Genomic DNA, 27,368 nt, shown 5'->3' with positions numbered 1-27,368 from the left:
ATCACAAATCCCAACTCCCTCCTTGCCCGTGTCCTCAAGGCAAGATATTTCCCTATCGGTGACATCCTTAATGCAACGCTTGGCTCCTCCCCATCCTGCTCTTGGAGGAGCATATTCAATAGCCTTGGGGTTATTAGAAAGGGTACCCGGTGGCGTGTGGGCAATGGAAAACAAATTCACATATGGGATGACAAATGGCTTCCTACCCAATCCACACACAAAGTTATCTCCCCTCCCATTAACCTCCCAATCTACCCAATGGTATCCTCTCTCATTGATCCGGACACAAAATGGTGGAGAGCAAATTTGATTAGAGCCGCCTTTCTCCCCTTTGAAGCTGATGCAATTCTAAAAATACCTCTCAGCCATAGTCTGCCTGATGACAAACTAATTTGGATGGGTAACAACCGGGGCGAGTTCACTGTAAAAAGTGCGTATCATTTTGCTCACTGCTTGGTAGAAGCAAAGGAAGAAGTGGAAAGCTCCGAGGGGGGGGGGGGGACCCTTTCAAGCCTTTGTGGAAGAACTTGTGGCGCCTCAATCTTCCTGCCAAAATTAAAATTTTTGCTTGGAGGGCTTGTGTCAACGGGCTGCCAACTATGGAAAAGGTTTGTACCTGTGGCATCTCTACCAGTTATGAATATCCTATTTATGGTAAAGAACTAGAATCTACCCATCATGCTTTGCTCCATTGTGAATTTGCTAATCTGGTTTGGAGTTACTGGTCGGATATGCCACAAATGATCCATTGCAACAAATGGACATTCAATGATTCAGCCATGTACATCCTTGCCCACAAGCCTCCCCATGATTTAGAGCTGTTCCTCACGGTTGCATGGACTATTTGGTTCAATAGAAATAAAGTCATCCATGATAAAAAGTACTCTTCTCCCTCCTAGGTATGGCAGATGGCTAAAAACTCATTTGAGGAATTCAATGATGCGGCAACTTTAGACTTATTCCACCCTAGAACCTCTCACACTCACTGCTGGTCTCCTCCTCCACCGGGAGTCTTCAAAATCAATGTTGATGGGTCTTCATCTGATATTGAGGAGTCCTCCAGCATTGGTGTCATTATTAGGGACTGCAAAGGCCAAATAGTTGCTGCCTTTTGCAAGCCCCTTCAGTCCCATTACACGGCTGAATTGGTGGAAGTGTTTGCATTGGAGCAAGGTATTCGGCTAGCTCAGGAGTCACAACTCTCTCGGGTCATATTTGAAAGTGATGCTCTCACAGTGATCAATGCCGTCAATGACTCAGCCTTTGGAGCTCCTCACGGACACATCATCCAGGACATCTCTCATGCTCAAACATCTTTTAGTTTCTGCTCCTTCAGGCACCTTAATCGGGATTTTAACTTAGCAGCCCATGAGCTTGCACAATTTGCTCGTAGGAATAGATCTGTCCACTTGTGGAAAGGGGTTACCCCTTCTTTTTTAGTTCCATTTGTACAAGCTGATATGCTGCACTAACCTGCTCTGCAGATTGCTCTATTGTACTTCTTTGTTAATTGCAATGCAATTTTATATCCCCCTTCAAAAAAAAAAAAAAAAAGACCCTTGAACTATTATTCTTTTTTTTTTTTTGAGGAATACTTGAACTATTATTTTGATCTTTATAACTTCAAGATTTATTTTCATGAAGAATTTGGAGATCAAATGGCAAAAATTACAATTTTGCCCTTGTGACATGATATGGTGATGATATACAATGCAATACAAGTTAAATGCAATGAAATATCATATATTATATAATAATAAAAAATGTCAACAACATTTTTTCAATAAATTCTAAGTTTGAGGTTATTACTGATTGTTATTATTGGGGAAAAAAAGTAATTTTAGTGGTATGTTCAAATTTGAATCAATAACAATTAACTACCTATGATTTATTGTGAAAATATTGTGGACGTCACATTTTTTTGCATGTTATGGTTACACAAAGTGAATGTCCTTTTTATTTTTTCATTATTAAAATTTTTCAGTTTTTTTTCTTCATTTGATCATTCCAAGGATATCAAATTAATTAAAATATTTTTTCTTTACTCCCAAATTTTCAAAATGTATAAAACAATTACACTCAATAAAATTCTATTACAATAAGAGTTTTTAAATTTTAAAATAGGTTTCTCTGTTTCTTTTATATTATTTTAATGATTTATGTTCTTTCATTATTACTATTTATTAAATTATTAAATTTTATTTACATTATTAAAAATATTTATTTAACTTATATATGTAATTCTTAATTTAACCATGCCTTACATGAATTTCTTTTTCCGTTTTCAAATTTCAAAAAGTTTGTTTTCTATTCCTAGTTATTAAGGTAAGGTTTGGATAGCACTTCTTTCTACTTAAAGTTAAGTTGCGTTTTCTGTTTTTTTTTTTTTTTTTTGTGTTTGGATAGCACTTCTTTCTACATAAAGTTAAGTTGCGTTTTCTGTTTTTTTTTTTTTTTTTTGGCCGGCTTTTTTGACTTTGGGGACAAAATTTACTGTGCGTGCACTGTTTATGCACTGTTCATGCACTGTTTACGCAATATTTAATATTAAAAGTGGGTCCCACGATACTATTCACACATTTAAAAATTATTTTGCTACAGTGTTTTCAGCAACAATCAGTTTTTATCAACTTTCAGCAACAATAAGTGCTATCCAAATAGACCCTAAAAAGTATTATATTTTTGTGCTTAAACTTAAAAAGAGTTTTTTTCATCACAATAACTAAAGAAACATACCTTTTTTTTTTTATTAGAAAAGAAACATATACCTATTTTCCTATTAAAATATTTTTTTTCATCTTTAAATTCTTAATTTTTAATTTTTTTAAAAATTTTATTTTGGAGTTTGGAGTTTGGATCTCAAATTATTGAAAAAATAATAAATAAAAGTCTTTAAAAAGTCAATATATTTATGTTAAAAAAAAAAATCAAACGACATCAATATATTTTTTATGTTTGAAAAAACAAACAGACCGGATTTGTGTGTAGACACTAGATAGGAAAAATGATGGCGGAGGATCTGGGTGTGGAAGCGAAGGAGTCGGCGGTGCGCGAGGTCGCGAAGCTATTGCCGCTGCCGGAGCTTCTTCAGTCCATCGCATCCATCAAAGCCGATTACATTACTCGCCAGCAGGTCCCATTTCCATTCCTCTATCTATCTAGCTATCGCGTTACAATTTTGTTAATTTTACGGTTTCCTAGTTTATTGTTTGTTCATAAATTGAAGGCGTTGAAATCTGATTTTGCAACTTAATTGAGAGAAATTCAATCACTATTGTTAGAGAGATTAGATGTGTTTGATTGATATGTAGTGTTCTTGCATTGGTTTGCAAATTCTCTCATTGGAGAATATTTGTTGGGTCTTCATTGGGAATATTTGTCTGTTGATGGTATATCTTTTATCAAATGATAGGCCTAGGAAGCACAGACATGGGTAAGGGTATGGGTACAACACGAGCAAATTCTGAAAAATTATAACATGACACGGTGGGTCCGGCACTCCAAATGAAGTGTCCGTCCTTCCTAGCAATAGCCAGGTGAAAGAAGAAATAGGTTGATTTCACAAATATATTTGCCTGCTTTGGGTGGGAATGGGATGCCTATATGACTTCTATTGACAATCAAGAGTGTAGCACTACGTTCAAATTGGTTTCGCATTGCCCTCTTTCAGTCATGCTAGTCTCTAATAAAGTAGGAGTTAATGAGAATGTTTGTTACATTCTCAATGCTTCTTTAATCTGGCTTATTCCAAAGATAGTTGTTGCCTTAGATATTAAGGATTTTAGGTCTACTAGTTTGGTGGGCAGTGTTGCTAGCTCAAATGACACTTCCTCCTCCCACAAATATAGGTGGAAAGTAAGGTTGCAGGTTCAAAACTTGCCAATTAAAAAAAATTTTGGCTAGTAGTGTTTACAAATTACTTGCTGAAGTACCAGCTAACAAATTGTGAAAACTACTTGGAGATGTAGTTAAATTATGGATTTGGTGTTAGTGGGTAATAGGAATTTGAATAGTAGATTGAAGTTGTGTATTTGGAGATTGGTGTTGGGTGGATCTTAAAGAGCTGATTAAGTCAATTGTGTGGTGTCTCGGTTTTGGAGACCATTAGAGATTACAGATTTACTTTGTATTTCAACATGTATAGTTTCTATTTGGATTGATGGTGATCCTAGCAACTTTTACAGTAGTTTTAGTCGTGCAGAGTTTTAAGGCAAACACACCCACTTTCACAACCATTTTTTTTTTTTTTAATTTTTTATTTTATGTTTGAGGCACTTAGTTTGTGGTTTTTTCTTGGAAAATATTATCAGAACATTTCCCGGAAAATATTTTTTGGGACACTTTTTCCCAGAAAATATTGGTCAATAATACTTTTCTTCAAATTTCTCTATATTTGGAATTGGTGAGGTTGTTTCCTTAATGACTAGTTCAAGAAAGGATATTCATTTCTTTAATAGCAAATGAATTTTTTGATTGGTTGGTGAGAAATGGAAGAAGTGAAAGCATTTTGTATGTCAACTGTGAGATTTTGGGCAATGCTTTGTTACTTTGTTGCAAGTAATATTCCCATGCATGTTGTTAATAGGATGTAGAAGATTCAAATAAATGAGTTCAATTTTCATTAGGTTGATTTCACCTATAAAATTTGGTGTTCTGGGAGTGAGGAACTTGATAACCTTTAATCAAGCTTTGCTTATTAGGTGTTTATGGAGGTTTTTTGAGGAAAGGAAAAGCTTTCAAAGATGTCTAATTGGTATAAGATTTGGGTAAGCATGGGGTGATTGGACCACATACTTGGTGTTAAGGCCTTATGGGTGTAGCCTATGGAGGGTTATAAGAGCTGGATGGGAGAAATCTTCTATCAAGGGCAGAAAATAGGTCAAACCATACATGAGGAGGTTGCCTCAAACCGAACAAAGCCTTTCAAAGTTGACAAACAAGGTGTTCACTACTAATAACAACATATCCAGTGGATAGGGTGATCGAAAAGCAAAAAGATACTGAGTTGAAAGAAGCTGTATTTGTTGAAAGATTAAAGGGTGACTTTTGATCAAGGGCAGTTTATTGAGTTGGCCCACATATTTCTCACCTCTTTTCTATACCTGTCCTATTGAAAATAGAATTGAGAAATTACAAAGATATTTTCTTGAGCTTACCTAGGATATGAATTCAAATATCATTTGGTGAACTGGTAAAGGTGTCTTCCCATTTTACAAAATGGATTTCGGGTATCGGAAACCATCATGTTTTCAATCAAGCATTATTGTTATTGGATAAAAGGTTGTGGGGATATTTGAATGAATGATATCATCTATGAAGGCAGGTAGGATGGACAGTGATTAATATTGCTGATGTTGGAGTCACCTATGGGGTGGATTTATGGAAAAACATTGAGATCGGATTTTATTTATTTAAAAAAACTGATTAGAGCATGTTTTTGGGATACCCTAAATTGTGTGGATTTAATTGAATTGAATTGTTTGTGTGTGTTGTGTGGGTGTATGATGAGTCTCACATCGAGCATATACTGGGTAACAACTACAAGGAGCCTAAATTTTAACTTGACTAGTCCTTTTGGGGTATAAGAGTAGATGTGGTTAGTACTTTCCTCATGTTATTATAAATTGTATTAGAGCAAATGGTAATGCCATGTGGCTCGAAGGCACTATAGCACAACGTGAGCGCTGATGAGGATGTCAGAAATTCAAGTGGGGGAGATTGTGATACCCCATTTTGTGTATATTTAATTGAATTGGATTGTATGAGTGTGTGTTGTGCGGGCATGGGCTGAGTCCTACATTGGGTGTACTAGGTGGATCTTGGATTTATAAGTGATTACAAGAAGCTTCAATTGCAACTTGACTATTTCTTTTGGGGTGTAACTACAAATTTGGCTAGTGCTTTTCTCAGTTCGTTATAGTTTGTACATAGTTTTTGTTGAAAGTTAATTTGCTTATTTGTTGAAAGTTGGTTGAGATATAGTTGTACTTGGAAAAGAGACATTTTAAAAAGTTGGTTAAAGTATAATTGTAGTTAGAGAAGGCATTATATTGGCTTTTATTTCAATGAGTTTCTTTATTAACCTTTAGATTGTCAACTCTGAATGTTGCTATTGTTTTTATTGACAGGCAAATGATGCACAGCTTAGTACAATGGTTGCAGAGCAGGTTTATACACAAATTCCATTCCTTTTCGTGGGAAAGTTGCTGTCATAATTATTTTCAACTGTGTCTTTTCTCTTGTGTTCTATACAGAGACATTTACAGAGTTGAGGAAGCTTAACAAGTCTCATATTTCAATGTGCTTACATGATACTTCTTTGACTCTGCAGGTTGAACAGGCACAAGCTGGGCTGGAATCTCTTTCCTCATCTGAGAAGACAATAGACCAACTCCGTGAAAACTTTGTTTCTATTGAAAAGTACGTTGTTGATGAGATATATTGAGGGGGTGTTCTAACATTATAAGGAGTTTAATTTGGCATCCTATCTGTAAACTTCCATTGCAATATTTACGTATCTGACTTTGTGGTTAATATTATTGCCTTGTGCATCAGGCTTTGTCAAGAATGCCAAAACTTGATTGAAAACCATGATCAAATAAAGCTCCTTAGCAATGCAAGGAACAACTTAAATACAACCTTGAAGGTGGGTGTGTTCGGCTAAGTTGAATAAAGCTCCTGAGTTGAATAAGCTTTTTATCTTGACTATTATGTCTCTGTGTGTGTGTGTGTGTGTGTGTGTTAGTTTATCTATACAATTTGTACACTCTAGAAATGGAGTTATATTGTTCCATTTTCAAAATTTCCCCTGTTTCTTGGGGCTCAAGAAAAACCCCAGTGGTTCCAGAAACTCCTGTGGTGTTTCAGCACTTGCGTTCGAACCCCACCAGTCCCATGCAACTAATCAGCAATCAAGTGGAATTGGAATAGCCTGATAAAATGTTATCTTGCCAATTGGAATAGCCAGTGGACCAAGAGGCCGTTGACTATTCATGTTGTTGATTTTTTGTGAAGCATGCCTATTTATGTTTTAAATCTAGAGGCATGAAGCTTTAGAATCTAATGGTTTGTTTTTTCTACTTTACGGTGTGGTTGCTGCTAGCTGACATCTTGATCTTTTGATAGGATGTTGAGGGCATGATGTCCATTTCTGTTGAAGCTGCCGAAGCACGGGATTCTTTGAGCGATGATAAAGAACTTGTTAACACTTACGAGGTAATAGTTATCTTTCTTATGTACTGATTATTACTTGGAACTAAATTCAAATACTATATATGAGTACACATTTTTTATTTTTTATTTATTTTTTTATACCTATCAAAAAAAAAAAAAAAATAATGCACTCATAGTGTGGTCTTTGGATGTCCTTAAATTTGTCTTAGAGGTTAACAGCTCTTGATGGGAAGCGGAGGTTTGCATTAGCAGCTGCAGCATCTCACAAGGAAGAGGTTGGCAGACTAAGGTCTGTATTGTCTTGTAAAGTTTCTTTGTCACATTCTTGACTGGTGCTAGTAGGGGCCAGGGGAGCCCTTTTTGTCATTCCTTTCGACAGACTCTATGCATCCCTCCCACTCTTCCCTCAACTTCTATTTATTTGTCATATTCACCCAACTACAATGATACTTTCCTACAAGCTCACAATCTGTATTAAAGCTTGGGGCGATTCTAATAAGTGAACAGTAACATAAAATCAAAAGTTTCAAAACGAGGTGATTTATTTTCATTTGTATTTCCTTCACATGTTAATATTGATAAATACAATTATAGGAGATTAATTTGTCAAGCCAAAGTTGTTTAATTTGTAGAAGAATAAGAAAGAAACTGCTCCAGCAATTATCATTGACATTAGCAAACAAAAGGGAAAAACTTAGATACAGTACCTTGAATATTATTCTTTAGATACCCCCCTTAAATTTTAGACATTTATCTATTTTAAACATCTCATCAAATGTTGTCAAAAACCTCTCTTTTTGTTTACTTTTATTTCTCTCCCTAACTCACAAAAATCCAATGACTTTAGATTTCTTTGGACTTCTGACACTCATCTGAAGAAGAAATCGCTTCAGTAAAATCCACAATCCATTGTTTGTTTTTGAAATTATGAAATGCTTTGACTTCAATTTTTATCCAAAATATATTTCTTGGTTGGAGAGATGAGCTTTGCTGTACAAAAACTTCAAGGTTCCTTGAACTCTGTTTCTAATTCTCTCATTGGACTGACAATTTCAACACTAGAAGCTCCCATTGACAGCAAGAGAGAAACTATCACAAAAATTGCCTTACCACCTCTAATGGATGTCTTTCACTGGCCAATTTATTATATTTGCTGAGTAAGAATTGAAGGAATGACCAATGCAGTCAACAAGTTGGAAGGCCTGGCAGATTTCAAGCTTGCAATGGACCAAATCTAAAGGATTACAAAAGGATTGTTGACTACTGAAGCCAAATTTCTTATTCAGTTTGAGATGTGGAGAGATCTGAAGCCATTGGGTTTTCACAGAGAGAGAGAGAGAGAACTGATGCGAGCCAGAGAGAAAGAAAATGGAAAAAGATTATGTTTTAAACAACGTTTGGTGAGATGTTTAAAAGTGACAGATGTGTAAAACTTATAAGGGGTACCTAAGGAATAGGATCCAAGTTATTGTATATAAGTTTTGTCCTAGACAAAAAGTTACTTATACTTATTGGGTACTATTTAGCAGAACAGGGGAAAAAATGTTAAGCTAATTGTAAGCTGTCAGTACTTGCCAGTTTTCCAGCAAATTTTTTGGTATTTTTCAATCCTAAGACTATAGCCTATTTATGAGGATTGGGAAAATTCTTGTTGTGGCAATTACTATGACTCTACATCTGAATTAAATTTTTTTTATGATTGTGTCAATGAGCTTGACGTTAAAGATGCAATTGAGTGGCTAGTTTAATCTGGAGTTGCTGATGATTGGTGGTTTTTAATTCTTGGTTCAAAGCAGCATTGGTTCTTTTATTTTTATAAATTAAAGTTCAAATTATCTGTCTTCGATGTAGTCAACATTTAATTACTTTGAAAATGTGAATGATTTTTTTTTTTTTTGGCTGCAAGAACAACCTTAGTGTGTAAAGTAGAAATTGGCTGTGATGATAATGATGATGATGCCTTTAATATTAAACCTTTAACTTCAATAATTTTATTTCCATGATTTTTTTTTTTTTTTTTGTTAATGCTACTTTGAGGCTTAGTGACTTCTCTCTCTCTCTCTCTCTCTCTCTTATTTGGAACATGAACCAGAGAATATTTTGAAGATGTAGATCAGACTTGGGAGACATTTGAGAAGACATTATGGGGTCATATTTCCAACTTCTATAAACTTTCTAAGGAAAGGTACGTTTTTTTTTTTTCCAATCTGGAAAAACCTAGAATTTGTGATAGTACCTTTTGCCATATGAAATTCTTTTTATTTCTTGCACCCAACTTTAATGAGGTTCTTTCTGATAATGATTTTCTACTTGTTCAACCTTTATAAATTATGTATTACTTGAGATTTGATATAATACTTTGGGCATGTTTGGTAGACTGTAATAGATATTGTAATGTAATAGTTATTTCTATGATTTAATTATTCTTTAGTTTGGTTATTTTTTTATTATAAGGAATAATCATTCCTTATGAATAGTTATTCTTTAAAATGAGGAATAACTATTCATCTTTAAAAGGTTGTATTAACTTTTCCTTAGTAAGAGTAATAATTTTAAAACTTAATATATTTCCAAATAAACAAACTTCCCATATACATCTAACAATTATAAAAATAAAAGATCATAAAAAATAACACATATTTCTCTTAAATTTAAAAATAAAAGATCATAAAAAATAACACATATTTCTCTTAAATTTAAAAATAACAATTTTTAAGGAGATATAATTGTATGAGTAAGAAATTTCCTAAAATAAATGTTAAGTTTCATTCTAATGTTATAACTCACAACCAAACTAATGAATAGGTTTAGTTATTACATTACAACACATTTTATTCATAGTAATAAAAATTACAATTCCTATTGTAATCCTCATTCAGTATACCAAACGTACCCTTTGTGTTTGGTCCTGAGATTTGGCTTTGATCCACGTTTTTGGAAATGCTTATTGGTATTTACTTGCCTTCTAGTTTATCTTACTTGCAAATGCCACAAAGTAAAAATGTGCTGAGAAATTAGCATGATAAGCATGTTAGCAATTATCTCTGGCTTGCTAAGAGTCATCTCTATCTTTCGGTTCCTCTTCTCTTCTCTTCCATCATTGCCCCACCCAAAGAAGAAAAAAGTAAAATTGAGATGCATGCGGGGCCAGAGGTGGTAAACATATAAATTTTTTTAAATTTCTCTGTGTGAAGGTGGCGTACATTTGATTTGATGTACAGGCAACTAATTTTTGAGGGAGACCATTGAGAATGGCACACTGCATTGATGACCAAAATTAGGCCCAACATAGTGAGAGATATGTTTGATCCCACAATTTTGTGCAGCAAGTAGCCAAATACTAAAGCTTATGTTGCTTAAGCTTTAAAAATGTGAAAGTCGATGGCTGTGATACAGTTTTGGGCTGATATTTGGCGTGGAGACTGGTTGGCTTTTATTTTTATTTTTATTTTTATTTTCATTTTCCTGGTTTAGGCTGTTGATCATTTTTGTGATTTCATGTTTATTTGGGCTGGAATTCTGAGCAGAAGAATATGCTTAGCTTAGATGATATACTAGCATTTTGTATACTTCATGTACAACTGCTGCAGTCCCTCATGCCCCTTGTAATGATTGTATTAACTAACTTATATTGTCAACCAATTAATCATAAATAATCTGAAAAAATATTATTTTTAACAAAATTAATAATTGCTTCCTGTCTCATATTAAGGATCTTGCTTTCCATTTTGTGATGCACCAAAAGCAGTGTTTGCTTCCATTAATAACAACAAACAGCAACACCAAAGCCTCAGCTCTGAAATTTTGTGGTCAGCTATGGATTCTCAACAAACTAGTTATGGTTGGCTACATATATCTTTTTCTCCATTCTATCCCATCTAAAGTCACATTCTTTGTTACTTCCTTAATTGACATGTCATTTTTTATTACTTCTACTAATGTGATTTTGGGTCTTCTTCTACATTTTTTTTTTTATTCCTACAACTTGGATTAACTCACTCTTTCTTATCAGTGCATTAGTTGCTCTCCTCTGAACATGACCAAACCATCCTAAGCGACTCTCCCTTATCTTTTCATCAATAGGGGCTATCTTTATCTTTAAGTGAATTTCCTCATTTCGAAATTCTATCTTTTTGTGTATTTACACTTATCTATTTTAACATTCTTATTTCAACCATACTCATTTTATTAATATGTTGCTTCTTAACAACCCAACATTCAGCTCTATAGAGCATAGCTGGTTGTATAACAATCTTATAAAATTTTCCCTTTAACTTAAAAGGTAAGGTATTCTATGATCGCACAATATTCACGATGCACTTTTCCACGTCATCCACCCTACTCTTATCCTATGATTCACATCACGTCCTCTTCAATTTCTCCATCTTTATGAATTATTGATCCAAGATATTGAAAGTTGTCCTATAGCATATGAGTTGTGGTTTATGGTTTTTTGTTTGTTTGCTATACATTGGGTTATGCCGTATAAAGTTAGTGAGTTGTTAGCTTCTTGGCAGGGGAAGTGTGGTAGACATCGAAATATAGGTTTATGGAGGTTTGTGCCACATTGTTTGTTTTGGTGCTTATGGTGGGAGCGGAATGCTAGATGCTTTAAGGATTGTGAATGGTCTATTCTTGAAATTAAGTTTTTCTTTTTCTGTACTCTCCTTGAGTGGAGTTTAGTTTTGCCTTCCTATTCTTGTTTTTCTCTCCCTAATCTTATTGATCGTTGTAATCTTGGTTCTTGATTTGTGCTATTGTAGTACATTTCCAATGTACTTGGTTGGTTTTTTAAAATAAAATTTCTTATGTTACTTGTAAAAAAAAAAAAGGATATCGAAAGCTGTCGCTCTTTGGTATCACTTGACCATCAAGTCTTACTGCCTCTTTGTTTTTGTTTCTATTTTTACCAAACTCACATTCTATGTACCTTGTTTTAGTCTTGCTTAATTGAAAGCCTTTATATTTTAGAGCTTCTCACTAAATTTGTAACTTTAACTCCACTTCTAGTTTCATCCACTAAAACTATATCATTTGCAAAAAGCATACACCAAAGGACTTCTTATTGTGCTGATTTAGTGAGCTCATTCATCACTAGTGCAAAGAGACATGGACTTGGTGCTGATCCTTGATGCAAACCTAGAGTGATAGAAACTCACTTGTGATTTCTTCATTTGTTCTCACACTAGTTATAACTCCGTCATACATATCCTTAATCAACTTAATATATTTCAGAGGGACTCATTTCTTTTCCAAAATCCATCTCATAACCTTTCTAGGGACCCTATCATATGCTTTCTCTAGACCAATCAAAACCATATAAAAGTCTTTACAGGCCTCTCTAAAAGGATTGTTCACTTCCAAAAAATAAAAAAAGCATTTTTAACTTAAGACTCCCATATTTTCCCTTATTAAGAAAAAAAATTCATTTCACCTTCAGGCATTTTGGTAAGGTTATTATCCTCTTTCTTGGTCATTAGACATTGTTTCATTTCAAACAATGACATTTAAATTGGAATAGAGGATTTAGCTTGTTAATGGTCTCTTTCTTGGTCATTAGACATTGTGTCATTTCAAACGAAGACATTTAATTTGGGATGGAGTAAGCTTGTTAATGTTCTTTTGATCAAATGGCATTTCCTTCATAAAGAAGGGTTGGATGGTTATGTCACATGTTTAATCTCCTATAGATACGTAAATTGTAACTGCTTTAGCATCTTTGTTAGGCATGCTGCACCAGTATGACCAAAATCTTTTCTCTGAGTAGTGGTTTAAGCAAAAAAAGGCCCTGCCTTCTAATAACTGCCTTCTCTCCTCTCCTCCTCACCCCCCCCCCCGGTCACGCGTCTTCTCTTGCTGGAGTTGAAGGGTATCATTTTGTTATGGATTTAATATCCTCTCTTTTTACACATGCTTCAAAATCATTATTGCTTAAGTTACATATGGAATTTGTTTTGTTATTCTTATGATGATCATTTAATTGTTTTATGTCTGTTCTTTTTTGCAGCCCACAAACTTTGGTTCGTGCTTTAAGGTATGTCTATGATGAACATCTTTAGTCTTTATCTTCTTATATATGATCTTGTAAATTATTTTTGGATTTTGTTTTGACTTGATCTTTCTTTCCTCTCATTCTTCCTAAAGTAGTTATGTGGGGTTAATTTGGTATTACTAATTTTTTTTTTTTCAAAAAAAAAAAAAAAAATGATGTGCCTTTTGTTTTAAGAATCATGGATGATTTTATTAAAAAATATAAAAATAATACAAAATTATATACCAATTGAAAATTAGGTATCAATCCCCTTCAGAGAATGACATGTGCATTTTGTTTTGATAGGTAATAGAAAATTTATAGAAAATAATTCAAAGTTTTGCAGTGTTTGGGATTCAATGGGTATGTCGAGGTCAGTTAGCTCTTTTTTCTTTATCTAGAGAAATTGGTTTGGAAAACATCTTTCAATCATTTTGAATATGGTCTTGGCATGTTTAATGTGATTAGTTTGGTAGGAACGCAATACCCGCATTTTTGAAGAAAATGGGAGAACATTAGATCACCTAAAATCTCTCCTCATTGGTACTCTATTTCACTGGGCTCGTATTTGGGGGTTTACGAATTGTATTTCTTTATCTGAATTCTTAGAGCCTGTTTGGATACCGCTTATTGCTGAAAACACTATAGCAAATTAATTTTTTAAATGTGTGAATAGTGCCGTGGGACCCAATTTTAACTTAATATTTGCATTTTTCGTACTTGCAGGTCTCGTGAATAGTGCACGGGACCCACAGAAAAAATGCCAAATGCAGGCTCTTTCATTTTTCAGTGCAATCCAAACTCAACCTTAGTCTCTATTTCCTTTAGTTCTTGATTAGATTGTATTTGTTTCTTGGTCAGAGTGTTCACCATCATGAACATGATGTTCAATTTTTTTCAATAAAAGTCTTATTACCTATCAATTTAAAAAAAAAAAAAAAAAAAAAATTCTAAAAAAAGGCAAACAACCCCCCCCCCCCCCCAAAAAAAAAAAAAAAAAACAACAAATCCCTGTATATTCCATACCACCCAAAAAAAACCCCTAAATCCAGAAACACCAGAGAAATCCTCTGGACTCCTTCAACATGCATAAAACCCTTCATTACTTCTAGATGTCGCTCTTCTTCCTCCCCGACCCCTCATCATTTCTGATTTCCCTCTTCTTCCTTCCCTTTTGCTCATCACATCATACTATGATACCCCTATCTGAAAAACCAATTAAACCATTATAACACCCCATCTGAAACCCCAATATAGGAAACTGGCTTATGTTAATAGAGTGGGTCTCACTTAGATTTTGGGATGATTTGGTCCAGAGTGGGGACTTTGCAACCCTGGATTTAACATTTGGGATTTTGACTTTTTGACCCAAGTTTTTATATTTTTTAAAGGACATAGTTTGGCCTAGGAAGCACGGGTGCGTTTCGAGATTCGGGTGCGGGTGCGGGACTCGGCAATTTTTGAAAAAAGTGGGTGCGGGTGCGGCGGGACACGGCGATTAAAAAATTATTAAAAATATTTTTATTTATATTTTTAATATATTGCTAAGCATAATTTTTCACATTATATAAACATATACCAAATTTAATAACTAAAACATGATGTTCATAAATAAAATACAACCTACAAGATTAAAACTAAAAGTCTAAAACATTCCATGATGTTTGAACAGCCCAGCAAGGCAGCAACCAGAGAGCACAGAGAGAAGAGAGAGCCGAGCGATGGAGAGCAATGGAGGGACGGAGGGTTTTGGAGTTTCTGGACAAAGTGAGAGTGTGTGAGAGTGTTTTAGGTTTTAGGTTAAGTCAAACGGTGCGTTTTGCACCTTTTTTTTTTTTTTTTTTTTTTTTAAATTTCGGCCTGAACCGGCCGTATCGGCGGTTTCGGCCGATACGGCCGAAACGGCCGAAATGGCCGAAACGGCCCGAATCGAGCCGAGTCGGCCCGATTTGAGCCGCGTCGGCGCGAGTCGGCTTCGCCACGTGGCCGACGCGGCCCGACGCGGCACGGACACGCGGTCAACGGTGTCCGCGGCGCGTCGCCGCGTCCGTGCGTATCGGACGCGGGTGCGGCGCCTCTGGCGCCGCACCCGTGCTTTCCAGAGTTTGGCTTCAATCACCAATAGAAAGATGGCATTAGTCCTTGTCATGTGCAATGCACATGACTCACTTAACCCAACCAACCAAGTGAGTCTTGTGCATTGCATATAATGGTACACGTCATATTTCTATTGGTGGTTGGAGTCTAAGGCTCTAAACATGTTTGGAGACAAACCTTTTCCTTTGTTAAATGCCACCCTCTGGTAAGTCATTGCCTCATGGGCTTTCAATGTAATAGACTGTGCACCCTGCATATCTTTTTCTTTTGATGTGTATCGGCCATCCATAAATGATGCCATGTGAAAACGGGATATGAGATGTTTCGAGGTTTGTGAACGGTCCATCCTTGGGCATTGTAATTTTTGCTTGATGTTTGACCCCGTACACTCCCTGTGTACTAGGGTGCTTCTCTTTTTGATATCAATAAACTTATTACTTATCAAAAAAAGATGCCGCGTGAAAACAGGAATGGGATATACCCAGAAAGTTGCACAAGTACCAGTCAACCACCTTTGACATGCGATTTCCATGGAAGAGTGTAGGGTGTACATTATGATGGGGCATAATGTAATTAAAAGAGGTATCAATATCGTTATTGCAACAGTGGACCATTTGCTAATTTATTGCACAGTTTCTTATGAGTTGTTCGCTTTATTTTTGCTGTTCGGGGTATAGTGATAACGCCTAAGAGTCATAGATGTATTCATTTGTTGGCCATCTTTATTTTTGCCTGAGTTCTGTTGCAGATTTTATTGATTCCCTCTTTTCTTGTACGTAACAATTGGAGGGTGTAAGTGAACATCATATAATGCATTGTCTTTTTTAAATAAAAGGTACAAATTTACAAAAAAACCCTCATTAATTTAGTACTAGTGAAGAAAGTATATGACTTCTAAAATAAAGTAAACGGTAAGTTAGGAAATTTATTTATTGATTTTTCAAAGAGGACTACATTTTGGGACGTCCAAAAGTGGAATAAAGAAATTAGAATTTGGGACGGTAGGAGTTTTTATTTAGGTCATTTTGGTTCATTTCACTCTTGTGCTAGTCTTGTAATATATAATCATCTTCCTCTTCTGTTTCTATCCCTTCTAGGGTTGTTGAAATGCAAGAAATCCTTGATCAACAACTTGCTGAGGAAGCCGCTGAGGCTGAGGGAGTTGGTGCACTGGCATCAATTGCAAATCCTCGTAGAACTGCCAAGTAAATATTTTGAATTAATTTTCTATTTCAGTTACTTTCTTTCACCTTGAAGTTTGATTGTGATTTCAAGTCACGGTTCCTTATATTCATATTGTGTGTAATCTGTCACAGAAGCTTTCTTAAACTGTATATCACAACCTTATATTTTAAGGTGCACATATAGTTTTGTTACTTTTTTCTCATTTCCTGCAGGAAGTCAACCAATGTAACAGTTTATTCAAAAAATATAACACCACAGCAGAAATTGAAGGTTCAGGAAAAAGGCTATAAGGATAAATGTTATGAGCAAATAAGGAAGACTGTTGAAGGGCGATTTAACAAACTTCTGACAGAGGTATTCTTTTAATGGTTGCTCTGTTATATAAAAATTGAAATGTTAAGTATCTCTTATTCTGACAGTAATTTGTGCATTAGCTTGTTTTTGAGGACCTTAAAGCAGCATTGGAGGAAGCTCGAACAGTAAGTACAACTTAACTTTACAATATTTATATTTGTGTGCTCTACTTCTAGGTGGAGACTGAAGAAAAGAATTTCTGTATTTTTTTTTCTTTATCAGACCAAAGTACTGGTGTATGTACTATTGAGTGGGCACACACACTCACATTTGTGTGTGTTTGTGCGTGTAAATTATTAAGTTAGAGAGTTCTAAGTTAGTCATAAGATAAGTTGTCTTACAAAGATATCATAATCTCTTATTGATAAGAACATAAAATTTTTCATACCTAAAAATAAATAATCATGTCCTTTGATTTAAGACTAATCCTAGTTGTATGTAACAAAAATAGTTCAGAAGCAAAATCCTTAAATAACCTAAAAATAAAGTAGGCTGCCATATTACCACTTGAAAAATATAGCTATATAAACATTATTTCTTTATTATACATTTTCAGATTGTGTTCCACATTATTTCTCTGCATGTTGGAAGACAACTTGTACTTTTGTTTGTTTTCAATATCCTGCTGTCTATTGGAATTCTGAATAATCCTTGCTGTCCTTTCTTTCTTTGTCACCTTGCCCAAATAGAGCAAGCTCCTTAGCTTCAATAAGTCGATCAGATTTTTATGCATAAAAAAACTTGAGCTTGTGAATTCTTCTTCAAATGAACAGTAGGCAACGAATAACAAATTAGCATCATTAGGGAACATACAACACATGACTTTGCTCTTTTCATGGTAGGTAGCATTAGAAATAATGATTGCATTATTCAATTACTATTATGAGCTTGTAGAAAATCTGATTTAGATTTTTGTTTCATTCTTTTCATGCTAGGTAGCATTAGAAATAATGATTACAATATTCAATTACTATTATGAGCCTGCAAAAACCTGATTTAGATTTTTGTTTCATTCATAATGTTGGTTGTTTCTTTTTTGACATTCAGATTGGAGAAGAGCTCGGAGATATTTATGACTATGTCGCCCCTTGTTTTCCTCCTAGGTTTGCACTGTGTCAAATTTACCTCTTTCTTTCTTCTTCTTCTTCCTTTTATTTATTTATTTTTTTTAAATTTCTTGAACTTTATCTGTTTTCTTAGTGAGCTTTCAGTATATGTATCCATCTTTCTCTTGATTTGAGGTTTGTCATTAAGATTAGCTTTTCTCTTTATCATCTTTTTACTACTTAATTATTCCCTTATGGTGTACTGTTGACCTAAATATGCTTGATTTTACACCTGTTGTTACTTTCTACTAAAGGTTTTGTTTGTTGGTGTTGGTAGTAGTTAGATGCCAAACAATTGGCTTCCCTGTTTGTTAATCTGGTAGTGAATGGCTCAGCCCTCCAAATGTAATTCTGTTCTTCCAGGGCTTAAGAAAGATTTTTTGGGTTAATTTTAGTCTATATTCCTCTTTTGCTGATCCATATTCTAAGTCTATGCAAACTTCAATTCACAACATTTTACCAATGGAGACCCAAAGTCACATTATTTTCTATAATTCACCTTCAGCAAAGCACTACAGTTTTTGCCTTGAACTCTTAAAAGGCAGCAGTCTGAAAATTTTTTTTTTTTTTTGGATAAATAATGGAATTGTATTAATCAAAAGTCCAGGTACACAGGGGGTGTACGTGGAAAACAGTACATCAAACACAAAAATTTCAAAGATTAAGCATTTCTAAAAAATTAGAACAAGGGATAAGATTAAAGGAAGAACTCCACTCTAGCAAGGTGTGAAGAAGAAGAGATTTAAATTCTGAAATAGACCGTTCCTTCCCTTCAAAACATCTTGAGTTCCGTTCTCACCAAATACACCATAGGACACAATGTGGGACAGCCCTCCATAAATCAATGCTCCAATGCCCACTGAAGGAACCTTGCCAACTCGAAAATAAATCAGAGACACCATGCGGCATAACCCATTGAAGACCAAATAGAGCCCACACCATAGACCATAATTCATAAGCAATAGGACAATGAAGAAGAAGACGATTCACCGATTCTCCACTTTTTTTACACATATAGCACCAATCTACAACTGCGACACCCTTATATCATAAATTTTCCGTAGTCAAAATCTTACCTAATGAGGCAATCCATGAGAAGAAAGCAACCTTAGTAGGGACCTTTGAACGCCACACAGGTTTCCAAGGGAAAGAAATGTCGAGAGTAGAGGAAAGGGAGAGATAGTACTCACTCACTTTAAAATTCTTATTCTCTGTTGGTTTCCAACATAGTTTGTCTTGACCTTCACCATTAGGGGGCATTGAATTGATAAGATCTAGAAAAGTGTAAAACCTCTCGGATAGTACAGCTCCCACACCACACATGATGCCAAAATTTAATTCTGTCACTAACACCAACCTCGAATTGAATGGATTTTGAAAAGGCTGGCCAGCCTTGTCTTATGGTTCTCCAAAGACTAACACCATAAGGATTAGAGACTTCTTTTGTACACCAACCTCCCCAATCATTCCCATATTTAGCCTCAATAACCCGCCTCTAGAGATGGGTTGTCTTTCTTCCATATCTCCACAACCATCTTCCCAACAAAGCTTGATTGAAGGTTCTCAAATTTCTAATACCCAAACTGCCAGACTGCAACGGAGAACAAACCTGGGCCCATTTTACTAGTCGGAATTTAGGAGACTCATCTATACCACCCTATAGAAAATTCCTTTGAAGCTTCTCAATACGATTAGCAATATCCACAGGAATAGGGAAGAGAGATAGAAAATAAGTTGGCAAACTTGAGAGAGTGCTTTTTATTAAGTTAATCTTACCACCTTTTGATAAGTATAATCGCTTCCAACTCGTTAATCTTTGCTTCATTCTTTGTAGGATAGAATTCCAAATCGCCCTGTCCTTGAATTTAGCACCTAAAGGTAGTCCCAATGACTGTCTACAACCCAGCAATGCCACAAGCTCCCCCATATTAGTCACCTCTCCAACTGGAACTAATTCTGACTTAGCCAGGTTAATGTGCAACCTTGACACCGCCTCAAAAGAGGCTAAAATCTCTCGCAAATATATAATCTGACTTGCTGAAGCATCACAGAAAATTAAAGTATCATCCGCAAAGAGTAGATGAGTCACCATGAGGGGGGTATTAAACCTGGTACCAACAATGAAACCCGAAATGTGTCCAGCTAGAACTGCACCATCCAACAAACAGCTTAATGCCTTCATAACAATAGCAAATAAGAGTAGGGAGAGAGGATCTCCTTGGCGCAACCTCCTAGAGCTCCCAAAGAAATCCTTAGGGGAGCCGTTTATCAAAATCAAAAATCTCACTGTGAAGATACAAAATAGAATCCACTTTCTCCGTTTCTCAGAGAATCCACAACACTGCAACATATACATAAGAAAATTCTAGTTGACATGATCAAAAGCTTTCTCCACATCTAACTTACATAAAACCCCAGTTATCTTTGCCTTGAGCCTACTATCCAAACACTCATTAGCAATTAAGACAGAATCTAGGATTTGTCTATCCAGAACAAAAGCATTTTGAGACTTAGAGATAATTCTAGTAATCACCCTTCTTAGCCTATTAGTTAGCAACTTGGAAATGACTTTATAAATACTGCCCACAAGACTAATAGGTCTAAAGTCTCTCACACTGATAGCATCTACTTTCTTTGGAATGAGAGCAATGAAAGTTGCATTAAGGCTTTTCTCAAAGACAGCTTGTGAATGGAAATTTGCAAGAACCTCCATAATTTCAAGTTTTAAAAAGTCCCAACAAGCCTTAAAGAAAGCCATTGAGAAACAAAATGGTCCTGGAGATTTATCGCCGTTACAACCTTGGATGACACCATATACCTCCTCTTCCACAAATGGTCTATCAAACAGTCTATCTAACCAAGCAACTTCCTCCTCAAAAATCATAGAGAATTCCAGTTCATCTAGCATAGGTCTTTGGCTCTCATTTTCAGAGTACAATTGTTTGTAGAAATGAGAGATGCAAGCTAATATTGAATTAGGATCTGATGTCAATTCACCTTCCACCAAAAGATTGTCTATAGTATTAAATCTTTTGTGGGAGTTTGCTATTCTATGAAAGAACTTAGTGTTTCTATCCCCCTCTCGGATCCAAAGGGTCCTAGATTTCTGCCTCCAACATATTTCAACCATAAGAGTTACCTTTTCAAGATCAATGCGAAGCCGTTCTTTTTCCAAAGTCTCATCATATGATAGAGTACGACTATCTTCCAGCAAGTCAAGAGCTTCAAGGTTCTTCCATAACTTGTTCATCTTATCCTCCACATTGCCAAATTCTTCTACATTCCATTTCTTTAAATGTAGCTTCAAAGCTTTCAATTTGTTTGCAAACCGTACATTCCATTTCTTTAAATCTGGCTTCAAAGCTTTCAAGCTAGGGGAACCTTGAAAATGATAGGACTCCCACCAAGTTCTCACTTTTTCTACAAAACTCTCTGCCTTTAATCACATATTCTCAAAGCGAAAAGGGCGGCTACCTTTGTGGAAATTTCCTCCTTCTAAAAGAACTGGAAAGTGGTCTGAAAGTAATCTATGCAATCTTTTTTGATGAATATTAGGAAAGTGCTCTTCCAAATCAGAAGAGAGAAGAAACTTGTCAAGCCTAGACCGTGAAGCCACTGCTCTAGGATTAGACCTAGTGAAAGAACCACCCTCCAATGGTAAATTAATAAGATTGTGTTCAGAAATGAAATGTGAAAAATCAAGCATGGCTGATGAGAAAGAGTCTGCACCAAGTCGTTCCGAAGGAAATCACACTACATTAAAATCACCTCCAATGCGCCAAGGCACATTCCACCAACTATGAATACCAGCCAACTCTTCCCAAAGTAGTCGCCTGTCACGATCAGAGTTTGGTCCATATTCACCAGTGAAAGTCCATACAAAATGATCTACCACATTCTTAAATTTGCATGAGACAGAAAACCTTCCCATTGCTTCGTCAATTTTTTCCACCATCCTTCTATCCCACATCACCAAAACACCCCCCGAAGCACCTATAGAGCCCAAATATGCCAATTCAAATGTTGACAACCCCACAAGCTCCGAATCTCTTTCCTTGTTCAATTCCATTTTTGTTTCCTGAAGACAAATAATGTTTGCACCCCAACCTCTGATCATATTCCAAATTCGAAGTCTTTTTTCACAATCATTCAGCCCCTTAACATTTCAAGAGATAATTTTCAGATTCATTGAGGCACCACAGAATCCCATTCCCCACTAGCATTTCCTACCAAATCAGAATTATTCTCAAAGTTCCAAGAATTTAGCAGACTTTTTTACTCCCGACGCCCTTTAGAACTTGTCTAAAGCTCTCTCTTCTGAGAGCATTCTACCTACATTTTAGCTTTCTTCCTAGCTTCCAAAGCTAAAACAATCCTAGTAATTTCTGCTTTGAAGCCTTCCAAGGAAGTACCAACAGATTTCCTAAAGGCTTTAATTCGTTTCTCAACCCATGGTGATAATTGACTGGAAGCATCTGCCACTTCTACAAGTGGAGCAACTGGGTTAGCCATGGCCAAAGGTTGCACAACCAATGGTTCTTTAATATTTTCCCAGTTTACAAGACCCCCATCAGAGTGCCCCAACTCACAATTTGACCTTGATACAATAAAAACATTATCCAGAGCACCATCACATTCATCCGCCCAACTAACAATATGCCGTTCTTCCTTGAAAGTGTTGTTACCTTGTCCCACAGCTCCCTCGAGATCGGAAAAATCTGACATGCTCCCAGGTGAGTGGTAAAGTGAGAGAGGGATAGCTATCTACCTCCCTCCACAAAGCTCTAAGACCCACTTCTCTGAATTACCCCAGGTGTGCTCCAAATCTTCAACGAAATTCTTAATGGAGGGGTGAGGTTGAACATGACAATCCTCAGCTGTAACTAGCACCGAAGCTACTGGCAAATCGAAGAGCGTAGCACCGGCCACTGCAGTAGTGCTCGACTGAGAAATGCTGTTGGTCAACGGTGGAGGATTGATTCTCGACACAGACCCAAATTCTAAAGAATCAGCCCGTGGTGGAGAAGAGTTGTTGCTGTTGGTGGTGGGGCTGTTCTTCACTGGTGGGGAGATATTGATGTCTGTCGTCAGTTGGGAAGTGGTGCCATTAATGATGGTGGTCGTCGATGGAGGAGTGGGACTGTTCTTCACTGGTGGGGAGATGATGATGTTGGACAACGGAAGGGGAGTGGTGTCCTTGATGATGGTGGATGTCGGAGGCATATCGGTATCGTTACTAGTGGTGCTCCTCAGTGGGTTAGAAATGCCGTTGGTGGTGATGATAGTTGAAGGATGCATGGAGGGGGAGATGAGCTTCATTGGCATCATATCGGTGGTTTGATGAGAGTGGGTGGCTTTTGGCTTAGAACTAATGGGTTGCTGAGTTTGGGCTTTAGGCTTAGGTTTGGGGGCCCAGTTTTGGGTGTACATGTTACGGCCCTTGAAAGTGTTGGGCCTCATTCCATGGCTAATTTGATTGGAGCCCACATCTTTAATAAAAGAAGAAACTATAGCACACTGCCCCTCTTTCCCACACTCCACACGTAAAGAAATTTCTAGAGTCAGCAAATCTCTTTCGGCAAGCACATTAATATTAGTCAATATATTTGCCCCTTGTGCCGTATCTTTCCCATAATAACTCCTGCCGTGATCATGGTATGAGTTACTGGGAATTGAAGATTTCAAATTTTAAAAGACCATAATCTTCTCCTTACCTTTATTTTTTGCACCGCCGTGATTATGAGGTCCACCAACCACCACTGCCGCATTAGCCTTTGGTGCACTTTGTATTCTATGAAGCGATCCCTGACTAGTCAGGGAAGCTGGTTTTAAAATTTTCTTCAGGTTTATGCCAAAGTCGCGCCAGCCACTACCTAACCTTCCCTCAGGTATCACTATGTTACCCTTCCGTCGACCATGAAGAAGTTCAAAAACCATTAAAAACGTGCCATGGGCGTTGGACTCCAATTGAAGGATGAAAACAATGTCACCCTTTCTAATCGTTCTTGCATAATGACCAGGTGATCACTTTGAAATTAATTCCTCCAAGTGGAACAAGAATCGGTTTGCACTCTCCTTCCCCATAAAAACAAAGCGCATTGAGGTAAGGCCTCTCTCAAAGATCTGTAATGAAAAATAAGAACCCCCTTCCTCAATGGAAAACTCAAACGTTTTGGATTCAATGAAGAAAAATGTGAAACCACCCATTGCGAATAGAAAGAAAGCAGCAGCTACCAAACTAGGAAGAAAGCACGAAATCTAAAGCAGCAGCAACCATACTATGAAGAAAGCACAAAATCTATGGCTAATTCAAGGTAGCCAGGCCTCATATGTGACTAATCCGAGGTAGCCAGGCCTCATGATGAACTCGAATAGCAGTCTGAAAATTTCTGGAGGAATATGGGAATGAATGGTTCTATAGCTTGTTCCATCTTATCATTTTTTGGTAGAGGTCCTATCAAAAAAAAAAGAAAAAGAGTTTGATAGAGAATGATTAATGCACTAGTGAGAATGAGTGAGTTGATTCAAGTTGAGTGAACGAAGATAGATAGAGAAAGACCTAGAATGACATTAGTAGAAGTAGAAAAGCACGCCAATTAAGGAGGAAACCAAGAGTATGCCTTTAGATAGAATAAAATGGTGGAAAAGAATATTTGTGCCATGCTTGACTAGTTTGTTGATAATCCATAGTTGACCCCAAAACTTTGGGATTAAGGCTTGGTTGTAGTATTGATTGTCTTTGTAATTGTTACTAATTTATATTTGGGCTACATAGGCTCCTGGTAATTATATGGTTTACTTTGGTGCTACATGTGTGGGCCAATGGTCAAAGCCCAGTCAGAACTTTTGTGAGCAAGGTTCTAGTTTATTGGAAGGGTTAACTCCTCTAGCATTATCATTCTGTAGTTTGTGCAGGTGTATGTGTGTGTGTGGGCTCACATGGATGAGTCTGTCATCATATCTGCCTGTACTTAGGTTGAACTTTAGGAAGCATTTTTGTGTTGAGGGCTATATTCCATGTAAATATTTTATTTGTACTGATTCAGTCTTCCATGCTGGCAGATATGAAATATTCCAACTCATGGTAAATCTGTATACTGAGAGGTTTATTCAGATGCTTAGATTGCTCAGTGACAGGGCGAATGAATTAACAAATATAGAGATTTTGAAGGTATTTTGCTCAATTCCTTATGATTTTCAAGCAAACATCTTATTTTTGCAAATAGTCTTTGCAGAAGTAAACAGACCATGTGCTATGGCACATGGAACAACTTGGCCATTTGCAAGTTAACTCATACCAAGATGTGTCATTATAGCAATACTTGCACTTTGGATTTTGACGGAATCTAGTTAGGATAAATTCAATTTTTGTTACCATCGTAAAGATATTATTATAGTAACAGTTATGCTAATAGAAGTTTGTTAGCACTTCCTTTGTTTATCAAGTGATGAACAAACATCTAAATTCATAAAAACTGCTGGTTAGTTGATGATAAGCTCCACCTTGCTGTTTCTGGTGCTGCTGACTGATGTAATTATTGGTCCAGAGGTTTCATAGTGCTCTACAATTGGGTAATTACATACTGGAGTGCCCTACTGCCTAATAATTACATCAGACATGGCACTTTTCTTAGAAGCAACTGTAGTTAAAGTACTTGGGGGTGGAAAAATGGTTTCAGTATTTTGCTTATTGAAGCATATTTTATTTCTGACTTTTTTAGGTATAATGTGTTTCATATTATCATTTGAATTTCTTATTTCTGACTTTTTGTTTCTCTTTCTTATTGCCTACAACTAGGTAACTGGTTGGGTAGTTGAATACCAAGATAACCTGATTGGGCTCGGTGTTGATGACTCTTTGGCTCAAGTTTGTTCTGAGAGTGGTGCCATGGATCCCCTCATGAACGCATATGTAGAGAGAATGCAAGCTACAACAAGGGTAATTATTTACCTGCCTTATCAACCTGTTGCAAATCATATTTGATAATTTAAGATATTGCGCAAATTACCTCTCTTGCTGAGCCAGACCACTTCTCCCATGTAACTATTGCTTTTTACTGGTTCTGTTTCGTAGAAATGGTACTTGAATATCTTGGAGGCTGATAAGGTGCAGCCACCAAAGAAAACAGAGGATGGAAAGCTGTATACACCAGCTGCAGTTGATTTATTCAGAATCCTAGGAGAGCAGGTGCAAATTGTTCGGGATAATAGCACTGATGTCATGCTATACAGAATTGCTTTGGCAATCATTCAGGTGATTAAGCCAAACTTTCATAGACATATTTGATATGCATTAATCCCTCAAAAATTAAATCACAACTCTTAAAGTTCAAAATAATTTTTGAATTGGTTCAGATAATTTAGTAATTATAAAGTGTGCATGGAACAATTTTTTTCTTCTATTTTCTGCATGTATATGATTTTTTCAGAGTCTAGGCAGCAGCCATAACAACATACACTCACATTAATAAAGTAAGGTTCTTATATATATATATATGTATGTATGTATGTATGTATGTATGTATATTTAAAGAGTGAATACTTCCTTCAGATGTAATCTTGGCCATAAAAAAATGTCTGCTCTGTATTCTTTGTTGAGGGGATGAAGTGAATTGAAAGTTAAGCTTGTTGAATTTTTTCTTGGAATTGTCCTCCCTCTACCTTCGTATAAATCTTATCTTTCGTTGCTTTTCTCAGCTTTCTCATGTCATATTCCATCCTAACCTGATTTCCAACAAATTAAGTTTTTTGCCTTCTACATATCCAACTTAAGATTCTAAATCTTACCCACTTGATTCTTACCACATTCCTAGAAAGAAAGCCCCTTAACCACACGTATCCTAAGACTGTCCTGCATCAAGTTGGACTTCAACTTTACAAAACTTAAAGAATTAGAGTGTGGAATATAGTTCAACTCTGTTATTTTCCGGACATTAAGCTGTTCTTCTTTAAAACCTTGTTGGATTGGATGTCAGTTGTGGGTTGCTATTCTTTATGTTCAATTTATGATTTGATTGATCATTGTAATCTGTGCGCTTTGATTGTACTCTCCCCATTTGTATACATCCTGTATACTTGGGTGACTATTTTTTCTGGTATCAATAAAGTTTCATTACTTATAAAAAAAATATATATATAGTTCCATCTCGTTTGAAGTGGCAAATTTGGAGGGAAAGGATTAGGAGGACTTTTTGAGGGGCAAGAGCCATCTATGGAGAGAGTAAAATCTCATTGTGTTGGATCTCTCATCTATTTGATGACATTGGATGGAAGAAGACCTTCCAAGGGATCTCTCTCCTATTTGATGTCAGTGGATGGCAGTTGAATGATGCAAAAGAAAATTTATGAATTTCTAAGAAAGAGAAAGAAAGTGGCAGCATAATGAGAAAGAATTCTCAAATCTCCATTCTTTTTTTTTTTTT

At 36.1% G+C, this 27,368-nt stretch overlaps 2 protein-coding genes across 2 annotated transcripts in view; both read left to right on the top strand.

The window, feature by feature from the left end:
- Positions 1–908: 908 nt before the first annotated feature.
- Positions 909–1,472, top strand: LOC112031983 (uncharacterized). Its single transcript, XM_024064685.1, has one exon. The coding sequence runs from the start codon at positions 909–911 to the stop codon at positions 1,470–1,472; it is 564 nt and encodes a 187-aa protein (XP_023920453.1).
- A 1,434-nt stretch (positions 1,473–2,906) lies between these two features.
- Positions 2,907–27,368, top strand: part of LOC112031991 (exocyst complex component SEC6) — a gene marked incomplete at its 3' end in the record, with an annotated part of 37,415 nt that continues 12,953 nt past the window's right edge. The window contains 15 exon segments of the mRNA XM_065771808.1: positions 2,907–3,133; positions 6,129–6,167; positions 6,332–6,420; positions 6,556–6,646; positions 7,126–7,215; positions 7,383–7,462; positions 9,266–9,358; positions 13,181–13,207; positions 16,399–16,506; positions 16,699–16,840; positions 16,921–16,965; positions 17,888–17,943; positions 25,009–25,117; positions 25,745–25,885; positions 26,021–26,200. Coding sequence (XP_065627880.1) covers positions 3,005–3,133; positions 6,129–6,167; positions 6,332–6,420; positions 6,556–6,646; positions 7,126–7,215; positions 7,383–7,462; positions 9,266–9,358; positions 13,181–13,207; positions 16,399–16,506; positions 16,699–16,840; positions 16,921–16,965; positions 17,888–17,943; positions 25,009–25,117; positions 25,745–25,885; positions 26,021–26,200 — 1,419 coding nt within the window.

Source organism: Quercus suber, unplaced genomic scaffold, assembly GCF_002906115.3.
Source record: "Quercus suber isolate HL8 unplaced genomic scaffold, Cork oak 2.0 scaffold_49, whole genome shotgun sequence".
In the NCBI taxonomy this organism is placed as follows: Eukaryota; Viridiplantae; Streptophyta; class Magnoliopsida; order Fagales; family Fagaceae; genus Quercus; species Quercus suber.
This window is presented reverse-complemented; position numbering and strand designations above follow the sequence as displayed.

What these genes read in the sequence shown, in the direction of transcription:
- LOC112031983 (XM_024064685.1), top strand. Translation starts at nt 909, where the DNA reads ATGGCTAAAAACTCATTTGAGGAATTCAATGATGCGGCAACTTTAGAC.